Source organism: Pogona vitticeps, chromosome 4, assembly GCF_051106095.1.
Source record: "Pogona vitticeps strain Pit_001003342236 chromosome 4, PviZW2.1, whole genome shotgun sequence".
Taxonomy (NCBI): Eukaryota; Metazoa; Chordata; class Lepidosauria; order Squamata; family Agamidae; genus Pogona; species Pogona vitticeps.
Window position 1 is genome coordinate 192,085,001 of NC_135786.1, and position 18,103 is coordinate 192,103,103.

General features: G+C 40.5%; 1 protein-coding gene and 1 pseudogene across 3 annotated transcripts in view; one reads left to right on the forward strand and one right to left on the reverse strand.

The window, feature by feature from the left end:
- LOC110077652 (ethanolaminephosphotransferase 1-like) overlaps positions 1–2,144 on the reverse strand; it is a 28,925-nt pseudogene extending 26,781 nt beyond the window's left edge. The window contains exons 1-2 of the transcript XR_013545013.1: positions 2,080–2,144; positions 677–807 (exon numbers count right to left, since the gene is read on the reverse strand). The product of XR_013545013.1 is annotated as an ethanolaminephosphotransferase 1-like (transcript). The remainder of the gene's footprint in view (positions 1–676; positions 808–2,079) is intronic.
- A 4,709-nt stretch (positions 2,145–6,853) lies between these two features.
- Positions 6,854–18,103, forward strand: part of SPIDR (scaffold protein involved in DNA repair) — a 260,008-nt gene continuing 248,758 nt past the window's right edge. For both annotated transcript variants that reach the window (XM_020790935.3, XM_078393733.1), the window contains exons 1-4: positions 6,854–7,023; positions 11,533–11,679; positions 12,992–13,061; positions 16,274–16,432. In XM_020790935.3, the coding sequence (XP_020646594.3) occupies positions 7,009–7,023; positions 11,533–11,679; positions 12,992–13,061; positions 16,274–16,432 (391 nt within the window). In that variant the 5' untranslated portion in view covers positions 6,854–7,008. The remainder of the gene's footprint in view (positions 7,024–11,532; positions 11,680–12,991; positions 13,062–16,273; positions 16,433–18,103) is intronic.

Below are 18,103 nucleotides of genomic sequence, written 5' to 3' on the forward strand. Positions count from 1 at the left end.
CTGATGTGCATCATTTCAATTGAAATTAGGTTCAAGCCACAGCCTCAGATTTCCTCAGAGGCATGGTACAAACCTAGGCATGTTTACTCTGAAGTGAGTTCCACTGAATTTTATGGGACTTAATCCCAGGTAAGTGTCCATAGGGCTTCAATGTTTAGAATTTGACTGATGTTCATGTGCACTACTTACTTGCTGCAGCTTAGGCATACAATTGAGACATACCTTGTCACTTCCTCACAATAACCCTGTGGGGTAGCTTAGGCAAGAGAAAGTGGCCAGCCAAAAGTCATTCAGTACATTTCATGGCTCAGTGGAGACTCCAGCTTGGATCTTCCAGTCCAGTCTAGCACTCTTGACCAAATCTCTTTAACCACACACTACACCTCGTAGAGAAGAAGGTCTTGCTCCCAGGGACACCTTTTGTTGAGGATGGCAGGAGACTTGCATGCAGTCAACAGGCCACATATTGTTCCTCTCTGTTCTCTGATCTACATGGCATGCTTCGGAAATGAGGTCTGATCAATTCAGCAATTCACCAACATTCATCAATTTACATATCAACCAGAAGAGAAAACATAACTAATTTGTAGTATTTTAAATGTAATGGACTTCTCAAAGTAACTTATGTTGTAGACTTTGTACAGATAACTCAGTGACGAGAAGAGGATCAAACTACAAGAAACACAGAATAATTTTACCTGATACAGCATAGCCCCAGTCATAAAAGGATAATATAAAATAATGAATTAAAATAATCAAAAACCCAGTGAAAGTTAGAAAGTTAGAAGCCATCCACAAGGGTACTACCTGTAAAATGTAAAAGAAGAAGTAAGAGTTATAGTTGTGGATTGGAATTTATCTGCCATACTGACAAATAGTTACTATACAGAAAGATGTAGAGGGGGAGGGTTGGGGAGAACATTGTAGATAGCCTGTTTTGGAAGAATTTCACCTTCTTGTCTCAAAACATGTTGTAGTTAACAATAAGTTGAAGGTGATCTTCTGAAACTGCTGCTTATGACAAAACTGGTGGCAAACAATTAAATAATGCATTTTCCAATACAGGATATGACCATCCACATTAGTACATCTTCCAAGAGCTTTTTTGCTCTGTGTAGTTGGCACTGCGTCAAGTGCAGCTCAGAAACTTGAGGTTAGAGTGATGAAATGTTGTATAGATATATTTGCAGATGGTAGGGTTCCCACAGTGACATCATCTGACAAAAACACATGCTCTTGGAATTATAGCATTACATTACACATTTTGTTCAGCAGCTGCTGTCCTATGATTTTTTTAAAAAGATGGTTCTGAGACCATACAAACCATTGTTGAAGACTTCAGCAAAACATATTATGTTTTGGCTGGCTTGGAAGTTCTTGAGAATATTAACTCCATACCAAATAATTAGCTCAAATGTCTGTGCATTAGGAAAACAAATCCCATTCATATCAAAGGATTCTGCTTATGTAGACCTATACCTATACCATTCCAGGTTCAGAATAGGTTTTAGAAGATAAAGAGCTTTGGTGGTCAAATTTATTTTCTTCAGAAATCTTTCAGCATGCTTTGTACACACAAAATCATTTTACACATGTTAAAATATGAGCAGCTATAAAAAGCATAAAATGAAAAAAATAAACATGCTTTAGCCAATGGAGCAAATATGTTCAAAATCCACACAGTAGGAACATACATAATTAAATCTGTACATTACAGAAAATGTATGTAGAAAAAGCTCTTGAAAAGGCAAACAAATTTCCATATGGGAATTAAGAACAGAGTATTGCAACCAGATACAAATTTAATGAAATCAAGACAGAATTCTTCATATCCTCCACCATTCTCATGAAAGTTGAACACGCACACATTATTTACACACATGGGATATTTTAGTGTGGCAACTCTCTTTACAAAATGTAAATGCAACAACACCCTGCATGAAGTGAAAAAGAAAGACATCCTTGAAGAATATTTTAACACAACAAATTAAAGAGCTTTATTTACAACCACCATAACTCGGTATTCAATGAAATCTTACTGAAAAACTAATTTATCCTCACATGAAGTAATATTCTTACCTTTACTATTCTGTCCCATAATGGCTGCATAACATAGATGGATAAAGGATTTGTGTCCACAGCACAGTACTGCAAGCAAAACAGATACATATACATAAAAAAGGAACATTTCAAAGAGTTTCCCATGCATAGAGTACAAAACAACTATGATTACATTTGATTATTTATTACTCAGCATAGTATTTTTTTTTTATTTTTTATTTATTGGACTTATATACCGCCCCATAGCGCTACAAGCACTCTCCGGGCGGTTTACAATTTTTAATTATACAGGCTACACATTGCCCCCCCAGCAAGCTGGGTACTCATTTTACCGACCTCGGAAGGATGGAAGGCTGAGTCAACCTTGAGCCGGCTACCTGGGATTTGAACCCCAGGTCGTGAGCAGAGTTTTTAGCTGCAGTACAGCGTTTTAACCACTGCGCCACGAGGCTCCTAGTAAATGGTGAATAATCATCAGTGTTATTCACATGATGTTGATTCAGTTGTGATGGCAGTGAAAGAAATATATAGAGCCATATATCAACATTGTTTCCAAGGAACTCTAATCAATTTTCATTTAGCTTGAATTTAATTATCTCATACATACTGTATCTCCCCTCCTCCAATTCCTCCAAGAAGAAAAGTATAACAGTCTTAAGTGGAGTCATTCCATTTTATCTGGAAGTTGAGTCATGGCGACTGGACTTCTTTCTTGTTAGATCGAAACATTCAGCTACTCATCCAAGTAGCTTCTCCAGTCAGTTTCAACCTAACAAGAAAGAAGTCCAGTTGCCATGACTCAATTTCCAAATAACCACATCTGGATGACTGAGAATCTTCACAGATATTTCATTTTATCTTTACAACTAACCTTTATAGGTAAGAGAGGACGAGATATAGTAGATTTTCCAATGTTACCCTGTAAGCACAGCCAAGTAAAGATCTGAACCAACGCCTACAACCAAAAATTGAGCAGGCTGTCCATTACATACCAAGTACAGTGGTGCCCCGCATGATGACGATAATCCATTCTGGGAAAATCGCTGTTAAGCGAAATCATCGTCATGCAAAAAGCCTGTTTGTGTCTTTGTCATGAAATACGATTGAAATGAATGTTTGGATGTTGATGAACTGAGAGGTGTATAATGATGGTAAAAATGGTGGTGAGTAGGTCTTTATTAATGCAAAAGTGATGCAATGTAGTTGGTATTAATGTTAAATGCAAATGTTTATAATTATATTGTCTTAAATGTTTATAAAGTGGTAAGTTTGATCTAGTAAAGCTAGTAATGGATAGAAAACTGTCTTATAAGATATGTATAAATATTGGTAAGTTATTGTTATATTTGCATGTACTGCTGGGTTTTCCCTCATAAAACAAACTTCTTAAGGGGGGGGGAATTGTAGTGATTACCCTGCTTTGGCTCAGGTAGAAAATTATTGGCATGTACCAATGAGAGCTGTTGGGAGGCGGAGCCAGAGAAACTAGAAGGGTTCAGTCAGAGACAGAGAAGATGGAAAACAGCTTGGGGGTTTGAGGCAGAGAGAGCTTAAGAAGTGATTAGTCAGAGTGTGACCTGTATTAATTAAGATAGAAGAGGTTAAAGTAAAATACTGAAGCTTTTTGTAACTTTAAGAAAGTGCTTAAGAATTAGTCCTAAGACAACTTGTAATTGATAAATCTGTTTCTGTTTAAAAGTTCAGTACTGAATGGACCTCAGTCTTTCATAGGAAATACAGTACAGGTTGATAAAGAGATCAACTGGTGGCAGCGTGTTAAAGGGCATGTTGGGATACTCAGGTGAGGTCTTCATTTGGTGAAACAAGCAGGGGCTATGGGGTAAATGTCACAGTGTGTTATTAATATTCCTTGTTATTGGCTCTCTCATCATTCTGTCCAGTCCTAAATTACATATTTTAAATTCTTGTGTCAATGCCAATCTACACCTGTACCTCAACTATTGGGAAGTCAGCTTAGGTGACAGAAACTCCCTACCCAGTCCTGCAATATGCCCAACTGTCTTGGGCATACTCTAGGTCAGAGATACCGTACATCCTACATTTTATATCAGGAATTAATATCCGAATATTAAATTCTTCCCAAAAAAAACCAACACCCAACAACTGTGGTTTATGAATGTGGGACATTGTGATTTTTTACCAGGAAATGGGCCCAACATTGCTGCACAATATTGTGCCTGCATGGTCAGCAGGAAAAACGACACCCAGATTTATATAGCAAAGGGCAGCCTGAATGTTGATGACACCAGTGTTAACAGTCAAGACAGTCTATAGGACACCCTCTTCTGCTCACTACCATTCACAAAGTGACACCATGCGAGGTAGAATCCCAGAATCTGACTCCTTTTTCATCAATTAACCACTTCTCATCCAAACATGAAGCAATTGGGCAGGCTGTTTTTCAACAAGTGTGAATGGCTTTGATGCAAAGGATAAATGTTGCTGGCAGGCCATAGGTCCAGTTGCCAAATCTCTCTCGTTAGTAATTATGTATATAGGCATCAAGAGGCCAGAAAAGTGTTAGACATCTTTAAAGGGACAATGGTTCATCTCCTAACAATAATATCGAGGAAGTCTGACTCTTTCTACAATGTCAGTCATCTCTGCTGCCAGCATACAACGAACTTTATCCAGATCTGACCTCCCTTCCAGCTTTAACAACCTCGAGGCTATCAATCTCGAGTGAAGCGGGCAGTGCAAAAACATATGAACAAGGGTTTCTAGCACCCGCTGTTTATATTGGCAGTGCCTTTCAGAACAGGGAATTGCATTAAATCTGCTATATAATATAGCAGTAGGCATGACATTGCATCTGGCCAAAGAAAAGGCCCTACAATAGTATGGATTCTCTGTGTGGTGCTGTGGATAGAGTGATGGACTAGGACTCTGGAGAACAGGGTTTGAATCCTGTCTCAGCCATGGAAACTGACTGGGGGAACTGCTAAAACCACTCTTTCAATATTTCACTTACATTGAAAATCCTGTCAGGGTCACTACTATAAGTAGGTTCTGGCTTGACAGCATGTAGCAACAACAGTAGAAAAGTCTCTATATTTTAAAGAATGAGAACATTTATCAGCTAAATTCCATATGGCTATAGCCTCTTGCCTGGAGGTAAGTCCCATTGAATTCTGTGAGGTGTATACAGCAGGAGTGGAGGACTTGTGGCCCACCAGCTGGGACCTTTTTATTACCTAGCCACAGTGGTCAGGGATCACAGAAGCTAAAGTCCAACAACATCTGAGAGTAAGCCATAGATAGCCTAACCCTGTTGTACAGGTTTGTGGTTTCAGGCTACAATCCGACTCTTGACACATCTGGTAGTAAGTCCAATTTAACTCAGTGCAGTTTACTTTTGAGTGGAAATTATAAGGCTGCCGTGTAGAAACAAAAAAGGTAGTTCCCATTTAGCATTAAAATATTGTGACGTGCCATCAAATTACCTCTGACCCGAAATGTCCCGTCCTCAGCAGTCCTGCTTAGCTCTTGTAAACTCAAGGCTGTGGCTTCCTTTAGGGAGTCAGTACATCTCATGTTTGGTCTTTCACTTTTCCTTCTGCCTTCAACTTTCCCTAGCATGATCGACTTTTCCAGTGAGCTTTTCCTTTTCATGATGTACCCAAAACAAGACAGCCTTAGTTTGACATGCTTACCTCCAGAGGTTTATGATCTAAGACCCACTTGTTTGTGTTTCTGGCAATAGAGTATCCACAAAGCTCTCGTCCAGGACATTTCAAACAAAATCTACTTTTTTTTCCTGTCAGCTTTTTTTACTATCTTTTTAAACTACAGTTTCCACACCCCTTCACAGTGATTGGAAATACAAAAGTGAGGACAGTCTTGGTCTTTAGTGACACATCCTTACGCTTGATTATCTTTTCTAGTTCCTTCACTGCTGCCCTTCTCAGTCTTCTTTTGATGTCCTGGCTGCATTTTCTATTTGGATCAGCGATTGAACCAAGGTATACAAAATTTCTTAACGATTTCAGGCTTTTCATTGTCAAAGCTAAAGTTGTGTAGTTCTTCTGTATTTATACTTACATAAAATATAAAAGATCCTTGACAGTTAACAAGTGTATCTACAGCAGAGGTTGGGAGTTTGATTCCCCACTGTGCCTCCTTGACAAAGGCGGGACCTGATGATCCATAGGGTCCCTTCCCGTTCTGCAGTTCTAAGATTAGGATTATACATTATTCTATCATCTGACTGCCTTGTACCTTCAATGTTAAAACACACAATACATTAATAAAAATTAGCATGTTAGGGGCTTATGCCACCCTGTACTGGCCTAGCCAATGAATGGCCACCTACTGAGCTTCATGGCTGCACTGAGAATTTGATTTTTTTCCTATTGAAATAATTGTAAGCACTCTAAATACTGAAACACATAAAGGTTTCACTCCCGTGCACCAACCACATAGATTTGCCTTTGTGCACGAAAGGAACTGTTTTCTGCACGAAAAGGGACCTATAAACCTATATAAGACCAGCCTACAACGTGACCCACAGCACAGGAATATCCCACTTTATCTCTGTTGACTTTGAAGGAGCGTTCTCGCCTCTAAGACGACGAAGAACCCTCACCGCGCATGCGTAGCAAGCGTATGCCGTAACATAGGTTTGCCTGCACAAGAGCCCCCGGGCGGCGACCGTATGAAAAACCAAGCTAAGGCGGGGCGCCTCCTCTCTTCCGCGTTCGTCGACGAGTGTCGTCGACGTCTCTTCCAATCAGGGGCTCCGCTGATGAAACGGCGCCAAGTTGGAGGGGGCGTGGCATGAACCTGGCGTCTGAAAGAGGGCTTTCTTTGGTGGTCCGCCTAGCGGAGTTGGTTGGGAGTTTTTGCTTCCAGCCGTTTTCCGCAACCCGGAGGGGGTTCGTTCTCCGTGTCACGTGGCAAAGCGAACGCTAGTCCCGACGGGCGGAGATGACCGCGAGAAAGGTAGGCGTGGGGAAGGACGGGGAGCGAAAGAGGAGGGGGGGTTGAAGAGTGGGGCCCCTGAGGGGAATGTAGTTTCTTCAGTTAGGGTGTTATTTTGGGGTGTTTTTTTATTTTGGTGTTTCATGTCCCTCAGCGTAGATATTTGGGGCTCTAGTGTGGATTTACCGAAAGCGAAGTGCACACACTCCGCACATGCCCTGAGGCATCTATGATTTGGGTCCGAGCACACGTTCGAATTAAGGCCCTGGGTGAAGGTCCAAGTTACCTCCCTCCTCCAGCTATCCCAGTGATACCCAATGGACACAGATAGTTGCAGAGAAATGTAGAGGCAGATTGTCTGTTGCAAGGAAAGAACTGAGGGAATGGAAGGGAATATCCTGGAAGAAGACACGAGTCATTCTCTGGAATGGAATTGGAGTCGATGAAGCCGAATAATTAAATAAAACCGGACTTTGGATAGTGAATGCCATTGGAATTGCTTTCTTGTGGAACTTTTCGATGACACTGTCCAACCATCTCATCCTCTGTCATCCCCTTCTCCTCTTGCCTTCACACTTTCCTAACATCAAGGTCTTTTCCAGGGAGTCTTCTCTTCTCATGAGATGGCCAAAGTATTGGAGCCTCAGCTTCAGGATCTGTCCTTCCAGGGAGCACTCAGAGTTGATTTCCTTCAGAATGGATAGGTTTGTTCTCCTTGCAGTCCTGGGGACTCTCAAGATCTTGCTCCAGCACCATAGTTCAAAAGCATCAATTCTTCGGCGGTCAGCCTTCTTTATGGTCCAGCTCTCACTTCCATACATCACTACAGGAAAAACCATAGCTTTGACTATTCGGACCTTTATTGGCAAGGTGATGTCTCTGCTTTTAAAATGCTGTCAAGGTTTGTCATCACTTTCCTCCCAAGAAGCAGGCATCTTTTAATTTCGTGGCTGCTGTCTCCATCTGCAGTGACTATGGAGCCCAAGAAAGAAAAATCTGTCACTGCCTCCATATCTTCCCCTTCTATTTCCCAGGAGGTGATGGGACCAGTGGCCATGATCTTAGTTTTTTTGATGTTGAGTTTCAGACCGTTTTTTGCACTCTCCTCTTTCACTCTCATTACAAGGTTCTTTAAGTCTTCCTCACTTTCTGCCATCAGAGTGCTATCATCTGCATATCGGAGGTTGTTGATATTTCTTCCGGCAATCTTAATTCCGGTTTGGGATTGCTCCAGTCCAGCATTTCGCATGATGTATTCTGCATATAAGTTAAATAAGCAGAGAGACAGTATACAGCCTTGTTGTACTCCTTTCCCAATTTTGAACCAATCAGTTGTTCCATATGAAGTTCTAATTGTTGCTTCCTGTCCCACGTATAGGTTTCTCAGGAGATAGCTAAGGTGGTGAGGCATTCCCATTTCTTTAAGGACTTGCCATAGCTTGCTGTGGTCCATACAGTCAAAGGCCTTTGCATAGTCAATGAAGCAGAAGTTGATGTTTTTCTGGAACTCTCTGGCTTTCTCTATAATCCAGAGCATGTTAGCAATTTGGTCTCTGGTTCCTCTGCCCCTTGGTCTCTGGTTCCTCTGCTTGTACTTCTGGGAGTTCTTGGTCCACATACTGCTGAAGCCTACCTTGGAGGATTTTGAGCATAACCTTGCTAGTGTGTGAAATGAGTGCAATTGTACGGTAGTTGGGGCATTCTTTGGCACTGCCCTTCTTAGGGATTGGGATGTAAACTGATGTTTTCCAGTCCTCTGGCCACTGTTGAGTTTTCCAAACTTGCTGGCATATTGAATGTAGCACCTTAACAGCGTCATCTTTTAAGATTTTAAATAGTTCAACTGGAATGCCATCACCTCCATTGTCCTTGTTGTTTGTCATGCTTTCTAAGGGCCACTTGACTTCACTCTCTAGGATGTCTGGCTCAAGGTCAGTGTGGCGTCCACCCTCGTGCCCCTTTGCTTGACCTTCAAGCCCCCAGAGCACACAAAGGCAGACACTCTCTCCTTTTACACTTGCTGCCACCAGGTGACTTCTAAATCACCATTTACTTCAGAAAGACTCAGGTCCACACTTCAAGTCCTTTAAAATAAACTTTTGGTTTATTTAATACATAAATTAATTCGTGAATATCTTCAGTATTTAATCATTTCTCAGAAGTTCCCCAAACTACACATTCTATTAATCTCTCTGACTCTACTTGTTTATTTTTAAGTGTATGTTGTAAGCCGCCTAGAGTGGTCACAATTGACTAGATAGGCGGGGTATAAATGAAATAAATAAATAAATAAATAAATAAATACTCTTACTGACTCAATCTGACTTAAACTCTACACACTGACTTGAACTCTATTAATCTCACACTCTGATCCAGGCTCCGCCTTTCAGCAACATGAATATTCAAAAATCATTACATTATACAACAAGAACCATAGATCAACTAAATAGAGAATGCTACAGTCAGCAACCAAATTATCTGGGTTGTCCGGGATATCCAAATCTTTCTGGTATAATTCCTCTGTGTATTCTTGCCACCTCTTCTTGATGTCTTCTGCTTCTGTTAGGTCCCTCCCATTTTTGTCCTTTATCATGTCCATCTTTGCACAAAACCACATGGAAAAGCATAGAAGCCACAATTACTGTCCTTTTGCGTGACTTTACATGTATAGATATGATTGGTGATTTGAAAATAAATATTAAATAGATAGTGGTATGAAAAAAGGCTACAATGTATTGCTAGATCTTCCTGTGATATGTGGTAAGTCAGTAACACTTTTGACCTGGTTACTTCACAAAGGTAACAACAAAAGTTAATCTACCCTAAATTAATCTACTAAACTGAATAATATCAGATATTAATTTTTGTATAAGAGAACCCTGAACTCTGTTGTGATGCCGGAAATGAAAATTTGTATTGGCCACAATCTTGTATAGCTATGCAAATAGCACAGCTTTGGAGACAAATTGCCCCAAGTTACGAAAACATTGTAGGCATTATCAGGTGCATGCTGAGGAACACTATTCTTTGTGCAACGGATACTGCTGTGGTGATTTCTTAATTTAAGACAATTTGCAGCTAGTCATGACGTTTTGGGCAGCAGTTTGTTAATTCTAAGTGTGTGGTCTCCCCCAAGCTGTTTTTTCACCCCCTCAAGTAGAATTAAAAAAACCATGATAGATCTGTAGATAATGACATCTATCTATCTCTCCTTCAGGGTATTTTAATTGCAAATGGAAAACAATAGTTAGTGGTACAGTGGGCCCTCGACTTACGAACTTAATCCGTTCTGGGAGGACGTTCGTACCTCAGAAAGTTCGTAAGTTGACCTACCATTTCCCATTGAAATGCATGGGAACGGAATTAATCCGTTCCAGCATTTAAAAATAAAAAATAAAAAGAGCAAGTCCCACGTTGGGACTGCAAAACACACACACACATGCAAACCACAGACACATAACCCCCCCCCAGTCCAAACCCACCCTCCAAAACACACACAGAAAAGTTTTTTTAAAAAGGACTTACCAGTCTGAAGCCTCCCGGTGCTCTGCTGGTTCCGTGCGGCCGGGGGCGAGCGGCCAGGTGCCCGGGCTGCTCTTGCCGCCCGGCGCTCCGCTGCCTTTGGAGCTTTCAAAGGGCTTCCTCCGATGTCGGGGAAAGCCCTTTGAAATCTCTGAAGGCACCAATTGCGGCGGCGAGGACCCCCAGGGAGGTCTCCCATGGTGGCGTGCAAGCCCTGGGAGACCTCCCTGGGGGTCCCCGCCACCGCGATGGGCGGCTGCAGAGCTCTCTGAAGCCAAAAAGGCAGGGAGAAAGCGCTGGAAGTTCGAACTTCCCGCACTTTCTCCCTGCCTTTTTGGCTTTGGAAGCAAGCCGGGCTGCCGGGGAGAAATCAGCTCCCTCTTTTCACCTGATGCTGAGTCCCCTTTGCGCCGGCTGAGCTCAGCCCAGCTTAAAGAGGACTCAGCATCGGGTGAAAGGAGGGAGCTGATTTCTCCTCGGCAGCCCGGCTTGCTTCCAAAGCCAAAAAGGCAGGGAGAAAGCGCGGGAAGTTCAAACTTCCAGCGCTTTCTCCCTGCCTTTTTGGCTTCAGAGGTTTCAGAAGGCTTCCTCCGATGTCGGAGGAAGCCTTTTGAAAGCTCCAAAGGCAGGGAGAAAGGACAGGAAATTCGAATTTCCCGCCCTTTCTCCCTGCCTTTTGGGTTCGTAACCAGATCTTCGTTCGCAAGTAGGGTTTACTACTTGCGATGAGATCGGGTTTGTAACCCGAAATGTTCGTAACTAGGGCCGTTCGTAAGTCAAAGGCCCACTGTATGTGTATGTTGCTAGAAGCATGAATCTCAAAGGTCATTCATCCTATACAAAAAATTTGGAACTGGGGTCAGAAGCCCGGAGTCTTAGAAGAATCTTGTGAGCTGCATTGTTTTTTCTTTTGTATTTTTGGGAGTATTGTATACTCAGATCATTTATAATTTGAAACTATAAAAAAATACAACTGATTAAAATCAATAAGCAGTATTTTTCTTTCAGAGGAAACGAGCATGGCACACAGAACTTGCATCTTTTCCAGATGAGAAGCCTGTGGGTGGAGGAAAGAGAAATGCCATTGCTCCAGTGTCAGTTTCGAGTGCATGGCTGCATTGTGGTGATGGATTTCAAACAGCTTCCTCACAGGAGGTAAAATGAATGTTTGATGGCTTATGCTGTTGTTTGGACCTGCAGTATATGGTTATGAAAAGATATCGAGGGAATTTATGTTAAGGTTTCCAGTGAGTTTATGGTTGCTTTGTCTTCTGCCTTGTTAACAGCTTAATTACCAAAATCTCAAAGCAGTGCTTTCTTGTTAGGGTAATTTACACTTAATAAACTAAAGTTGTTTTTAATTGTTGAAAGGAAAAGAAAAGATTTTTTCTTATTATACTAGTATTAATATTTAAAATAATTAATTCTCAACTTGACCAATTAAAACTTACCTTTGCTGATTAAAAAAGGTCTTCATTCATTAGCTGTATGACTGAAACTTTCAATCCTCATCTTTGTATGTATTTCACATCTTATAATGAGTTTAGACAGGGCAAAACCATGGTAATCGAGAGCCCTCTTGAGTATGTAGTGTTCTCTATCTGAGAACTGGGAGTAGAGTCTGTTCTAGATAGGCTTGTGCTCCCCTTGAAAGAACTAGTTTGAACCTGTGGGTGCTCCTTAATTCAGCAAGTGTTTTTTCCATCTTTAGTCGGTTTGTTAGTATAATAACTTCTCAAGGATAATCTTGTTTCAGTAGTTCATAGTGTAATAATCTCCTCATTGGACTATAGCAGTAGATTTTATGTGGATCTGAAAGCAATCTGACAGCTTCAGCTAGTCAGTGTGCAGTTGCTAGATTAACATGCTGGGTAGTGTGATCAGACTAGGATTACCTGAGGAGTTGAACACACATCTCCTGAAGTTTGGTTCAACACGCTAACCACACAGTATCACCATACTGGTTTTACCTTTGTAAGCTATATGTATACCATGATCTTGTATCTTGACTCGTCTTCCTCCTGCATTTTTTCATTTTGTTTTCTTCCATGGTGTTTTTTTTAACAAAAACATTTTTAACCTTTTGGGGGAGAGTCTTTTGTGTTGCAAAATGTAAGATAAAGAAGAGGGACAATGTAATTCTTTACATGTACACTCAGGATATTCACTGTGGTGTAGTCAATAGACTGATGTACTAACAAGGCCTGGGATCAAATCCCCACTCAGCCATGGAAGCTCATTGGAGATGTGGAACTGGTAAAACCATTCCTGAAATATTTTATTTACCTTGAAGGCCCTATTAGGGTCACTGTAAGTTGGTTCTGACTTGATAATACATAGCAACAAGTGGATATAGGCTAGTAGTCTCAATAAATAAAGTAAATGTAATATAAGCAAATATTAAGTAATAGTTCTCATGCAGTTGAGTATTCATCTTACGTTTAATCATTTTCCTTTTTAAAAACAGACAAATCGATTTTCCAAAAAAACTTCAAGAGCTGAAAAGTGCCTTACGCCATTGCTCAATTCAGTTGAAGGTACATTATATATTTTATCATTTTGTGTTAGTAATATGAGAGATTTTGTTTGTATGACTCTTAAAGACTTTCCCCACAAGGTCATGATTCATATTGTGGTCTAGCATACATGTAATTACTTGTCTTTTTTCAGTTATAACCCTGTTCCATGCATGTTCCTTATTATCAGAACCCGATAAAGTGGAAAAACAGAACTTTGGTTATGACATAGATGGGGCAGTTAAATCCATGGATTTGTTCACAACACTAAGCTTTGTATGCTTCTGCAGTGAAGTATAAGTCATATTGCAAACTTGTGCTAATTAATGTTGGGTGTAAGTCTAATTTAATAAATTTAGGCTTACTTCCAAGCAAACGTTCACAGATGCACTTTGCCATTTACCTACTGTATGGAGGAATGATGTTTCTTCCAGGGAAAAATTGGTAAAACACTACATATGTGAACTGGAACAAAACTTTCTGTAACAGAGTGATTCTTGTTGTTGTTGTTTAGTCATTAAGTCGTGTCTGACTCTTCGTGACCCCATGGACAAGAGCACACCAGGCCCTCCTGTCTTCCACTGCCTCCTGGAGTTGGGTCAAATTCATGTTGGTAGCTTCGATGACACTGTCCAACCATCTCGTCCTCTGTCGTCCCCTTCTCCTCTTGCTTTCACATTTTCCCAACATCAGGGTCTTTTCCAGGGAGTCTTCTCTTCTCATGAGATGGCCAAAGTATTGGAGCCTCAGCTTCAGGATCTGTCCTTCCAGTGAGCACTCAGGGTTGATTTCCTTTAGAATTGATAGGTTTGTTCTCCTTGCAGTCCAGGGGACTCTCAAGAGCCTCCTCCAGCACCACAATTCAAAAGCATCAATTCTTCAGTGGTCAGCCTTCTTTATGGTCCAGCTCTCACTTCCACTCTTACATCGCTACTGGAAAAACCATAGCTTTGACTATGTGGACATTTGTTGGCATGGTGATGTCTCTGATTTTTAAGATGCTGTCAAGGGTTGTCACCATTTTCCTCCCAACATCAGGCATATTTTAATTTTGTGGCTGCTGTCACCATCTGCAGTGATCATGGAGCCCAAGAAGGTAAAATCTGTCACTACCTCATATCTTCCCCTGCTATTTGCCAGGAGGTGATGGGGCCAGTGGCCATGATCTTCTTTTTTTGTTGTTGAGCTTCAGACAATTTTTTTGTGCTCTCCTCTTTCACCTTCATTAAGAGGTTTTTTAAATTCCTCCTCACTTTCTGTCATCAGAGTGGTATCATCTGCATATCTGAGGTTGTTGATATTTCTTCCGGCAATCTTAATTCCGATTTGGGATTCCTCCACTCCAGCCTTTCGCATGATGTATGGTGCATATAAGTTAAATAAGCAGGGAGAGAATATACAGCCTTGTTGTACTTCTTTCCAATTTCGAACCAATCAGTTGTTCCATATCCAGTTCTAACTGTTGCTTCCAGTCTCACATACAGATTTCTCAGGAGGTAGATAAGGTGGTCAGGCACTCCCATTTCTTTAAGAACTTGCCATAGTTTTGCTGTGGTCCACCCAGTCAAAGGCCTTTGTGTCGTTAATGAAGCAGAAGTAGATATTTTTCTGGAACTCTCTGGATTTTTCCATAATCCAGCGCATGTTAGCAATTTGGTCTCTGGTTTCTCTACCCCTTGGAAACCCAGCTTGTACTTCTGGTATTTTTTGGTCCACATACTGCTGAAGCCTACCTTGTCAAATTTTGAGCATAACCTTGCTAGCATGTGAAATGAGTGCAATTGTATGGTGGTTGGAGGATTCTTTACACTGCTCTTCTTTGGGATTGGGATGTGGACTGATCTTTTCCAATCCTCTGCCCACTGCTGAGTTTTCCAGACTTGCTAGCATATTGAGTGTAGCACCTTAACAGTGTCATCTTTTAAGATTTTAAACAGTTCAACTGGAATGCAATCACCTGCACTGACCTTGTTGTTAGCCATGCTTTCTAAGGCCCACTTGACTTCACTCTCCAGGATATCTGTCTCAAGGTCAGCAACCACACTATCTGGGTTGTCTGGGATATCCAAATTTTTCTGGTATAATTCCTCTGTGTATTCTTGCCACCTCTTCTTGATGTATTCTGCTTCTGTGAGGTCCCCCCCCCCAGTTTTGTCCTTTATCATATCCATCTTTGCACAAAAGGTTCCTTTAATATCTCCAATTTTCTTGAATAGATCTCTGGTTTTTCCCTTTCTGTTATTTTCCTCTATTTCTATGCACTGTTCATATAAGGTCCACTTGTCTCTCCTTGCTATTCTTTGGAAGTCTGCATTCCATTTTCTGTAACTTTCCCTATCTCCCTTGCATTTTATTTCCCGTTTCTTCTCTGTTATTTGTAAGGCCTCCTTGAACAGCCACTTTGCTTTCTTGCATTTCCTTTTCTTTGGGATGGTTTTTGTTCCTGCCTCCTGTTAAATGTTATGAGCCTCCATCCATAGTTCTTCAGGCACTCTGTCCACCACATCTAGTTACTTAAATCTGTTCTTCACTTCCACTATGTATTCATAAGGGATTTGGTTTAGGTTATATCTGACTAGCTCAGTGGTTTTTCCTGCTTTCTCCAGTTTAAGCTTGAGTTTTGCTATAAGAAGCTGATGATCAAAGTCACAATCGGCTCCAGGTCTTGTTTTTGCTGACTGTATAGAGCTTCTCCATCTTTGGCTGCAGAGAATATAACCAATCTGATTTTGGTACAGTGGTGCCTCGATTTACGTGTGGTATATCAGCAGGGTGCAATTTGGAAGCTCAAACTTATGTTTTTTATGAGTCATTGCTTGTGTTCTTTGAACTTAATGAACTGTAGTAAATAGCCTTATATTTAAAGTTAGATACAGCTCATTTGAAACAATAAAGATGTTTTGATTAATCAATGATTAAGATAAATTGCAAAATAAAGTTAAATTTTTGAATTATATGCTAAACTGTGATTAATCAAGAAGTAGAAGTGCTTTTTAAAAGTATGAGCTAGTTCAGTGCATTTGCTCCAGTTAGTTTATTTTAATTTCATTGAAAAAATAATTATTTCATAGATTAAGTTTGAACATTTAATAGCTTTAAGATGTAAATATTAAACATTGAGTTATTGTTAGATTTAATATTTGTTATGCTGTATATTGAAATCAGTGTAAGGAGTTGGATACTTATTACTTTGATATTGTAGTATACTAACTATTGCATATTCTGACCCACAGGAATCTCTAAAAGTTCAAGTGAATTCACTGACATAGTATGGAGCTCCAGTGGGAGTGACTTTTCTGATGATGAAAATAAGACTTTCACCTCAAAGTTCCCGTGTGTTAAAGGAGAAAAATGTGGAAAATATTTAATCTCAAGGGATAGATATGATGAAGGTGAAGCTCTTTCCATTTGTTTCTCTGCAAAATTATTCTCAATGCATATGTTCTTCTTAAGAACCTGTATTTTCCTGTTTAAGACAATTTTTCTATCTGTCATTGTTTCTGGCTTTTAAGAAATCTTTATAGCTATAATAGGAATAGTTATACTTTAAATAAGTAATTAGAGATGGTGGCATTTGAATATGAATATGAATATCCCTGCACAGCTGGACTTAATGAGGGTTCGGCCCCTGGGGCTGGACCGTCCACTCACATGTCCAGCAGTGGTGGCAGCCCTGTTTATCCTTCCAGTCACACCTGGAGCGCTGCTCTTTTCGCACTCAGCAGCTGTGCGGGGAGACTGATCCTCCTTCCCCCGCCTGGAGTGCCAGCCGAGTAGTAAGAGAATGGTGCTCCGGGTGCAATTGGAAGGATGAGTGCGGGCTGCCACCATTGGCTGATGTGTGAGTGGATGGTCCGGCCCCAGGGCCTGGACCCTCATTAAATCCAGCTGTGCTGGGATATTCGTGTACAAATATCCCCATCTTTATAACTAATGGAACTTGATAACTGCTTTCAGTCAATGTGAGGGGTTTAATCTCTTCTTGTGATAATCTTAATTGAACAAACAAAGAAACATTGAAAAGGGAACTGGAATATTAAAAAAAATGAACACTTTTTGTTGCTTTTATATACTGTCAAGTCACTTACAACTTATGGCAGTCCTGTGAATGAGCAATCTCCAAAATGTCCTGTCCTCAGCTGCCCTACTCAACTTTTCCAGACTCAAGACCATGGTCTCTTTTAGGGAGTCAGTTCCTCTCATATTTGGTCTTCCTCTTTTCCTGCTGCCTTTTACCTTTTCCAGTGTTATTGTCTTTTTTCCAGAGAATAGTGCTTACCCACGATGTACCCTGAACAGGATAGCCTCAGTTTCAACATTTTTGTCTCCAGCGATAGTTCAGACTTGATTTGATCTAGAATCCATTTGTTTGTCTTTCTGGTAGTCCAGGGTATCTGCAAAGCTCTCCTCCGCCATGTTTTAAAAAAAACCCCACATCCCAGTTTTTTTCCTGTCAGCTTTCTTAACTGCAACTTTCACACTCAATTCATGGTGACTGGAAATACAAGAGTGTGGATGGTCTTGGTTTCCTGTGACACATCCTTACATTTGATGATCTTTTCAGTTTCTTCATTGGTGCCCTTCCTAATCTTGGTCTTCTGATTTCTTGGCTGAAGTCTCCATATGGATTGATGATTGTACCAAGGTATATAACAGCTCTAACTATTTCAGTTTCTTCCTTGTCAGGGTTAAAGTTGTGTAGTTCTTCTGTAGTCATGTATACTTCTAGAATTATATAAATAGGGCCTTGTTCTACAAAGTATGATGAAAGAACTGGTATTAACTAAAAAAAGTTAATCCTACAGTTGACTCTACAGCTGGGATATTTTAGTTTACTTTTCCCCCCTTTTCTTCTTTTTGAATGTGTCATGCCTGTCTCCCAGAAATGGGACTCAGAGTGACTCACTATAGGATTTATTTATGTATTTATTTATTTAAAATATTTACACCCCACCTTTCTTCTAAAAAGAACCCAAAGCAGCTTACAGTACTATAAAATAAACAGTGTTAAAAACTAAGAGCAATAAATTATTAAAGGATTAAACAAATATAACATAAAAACT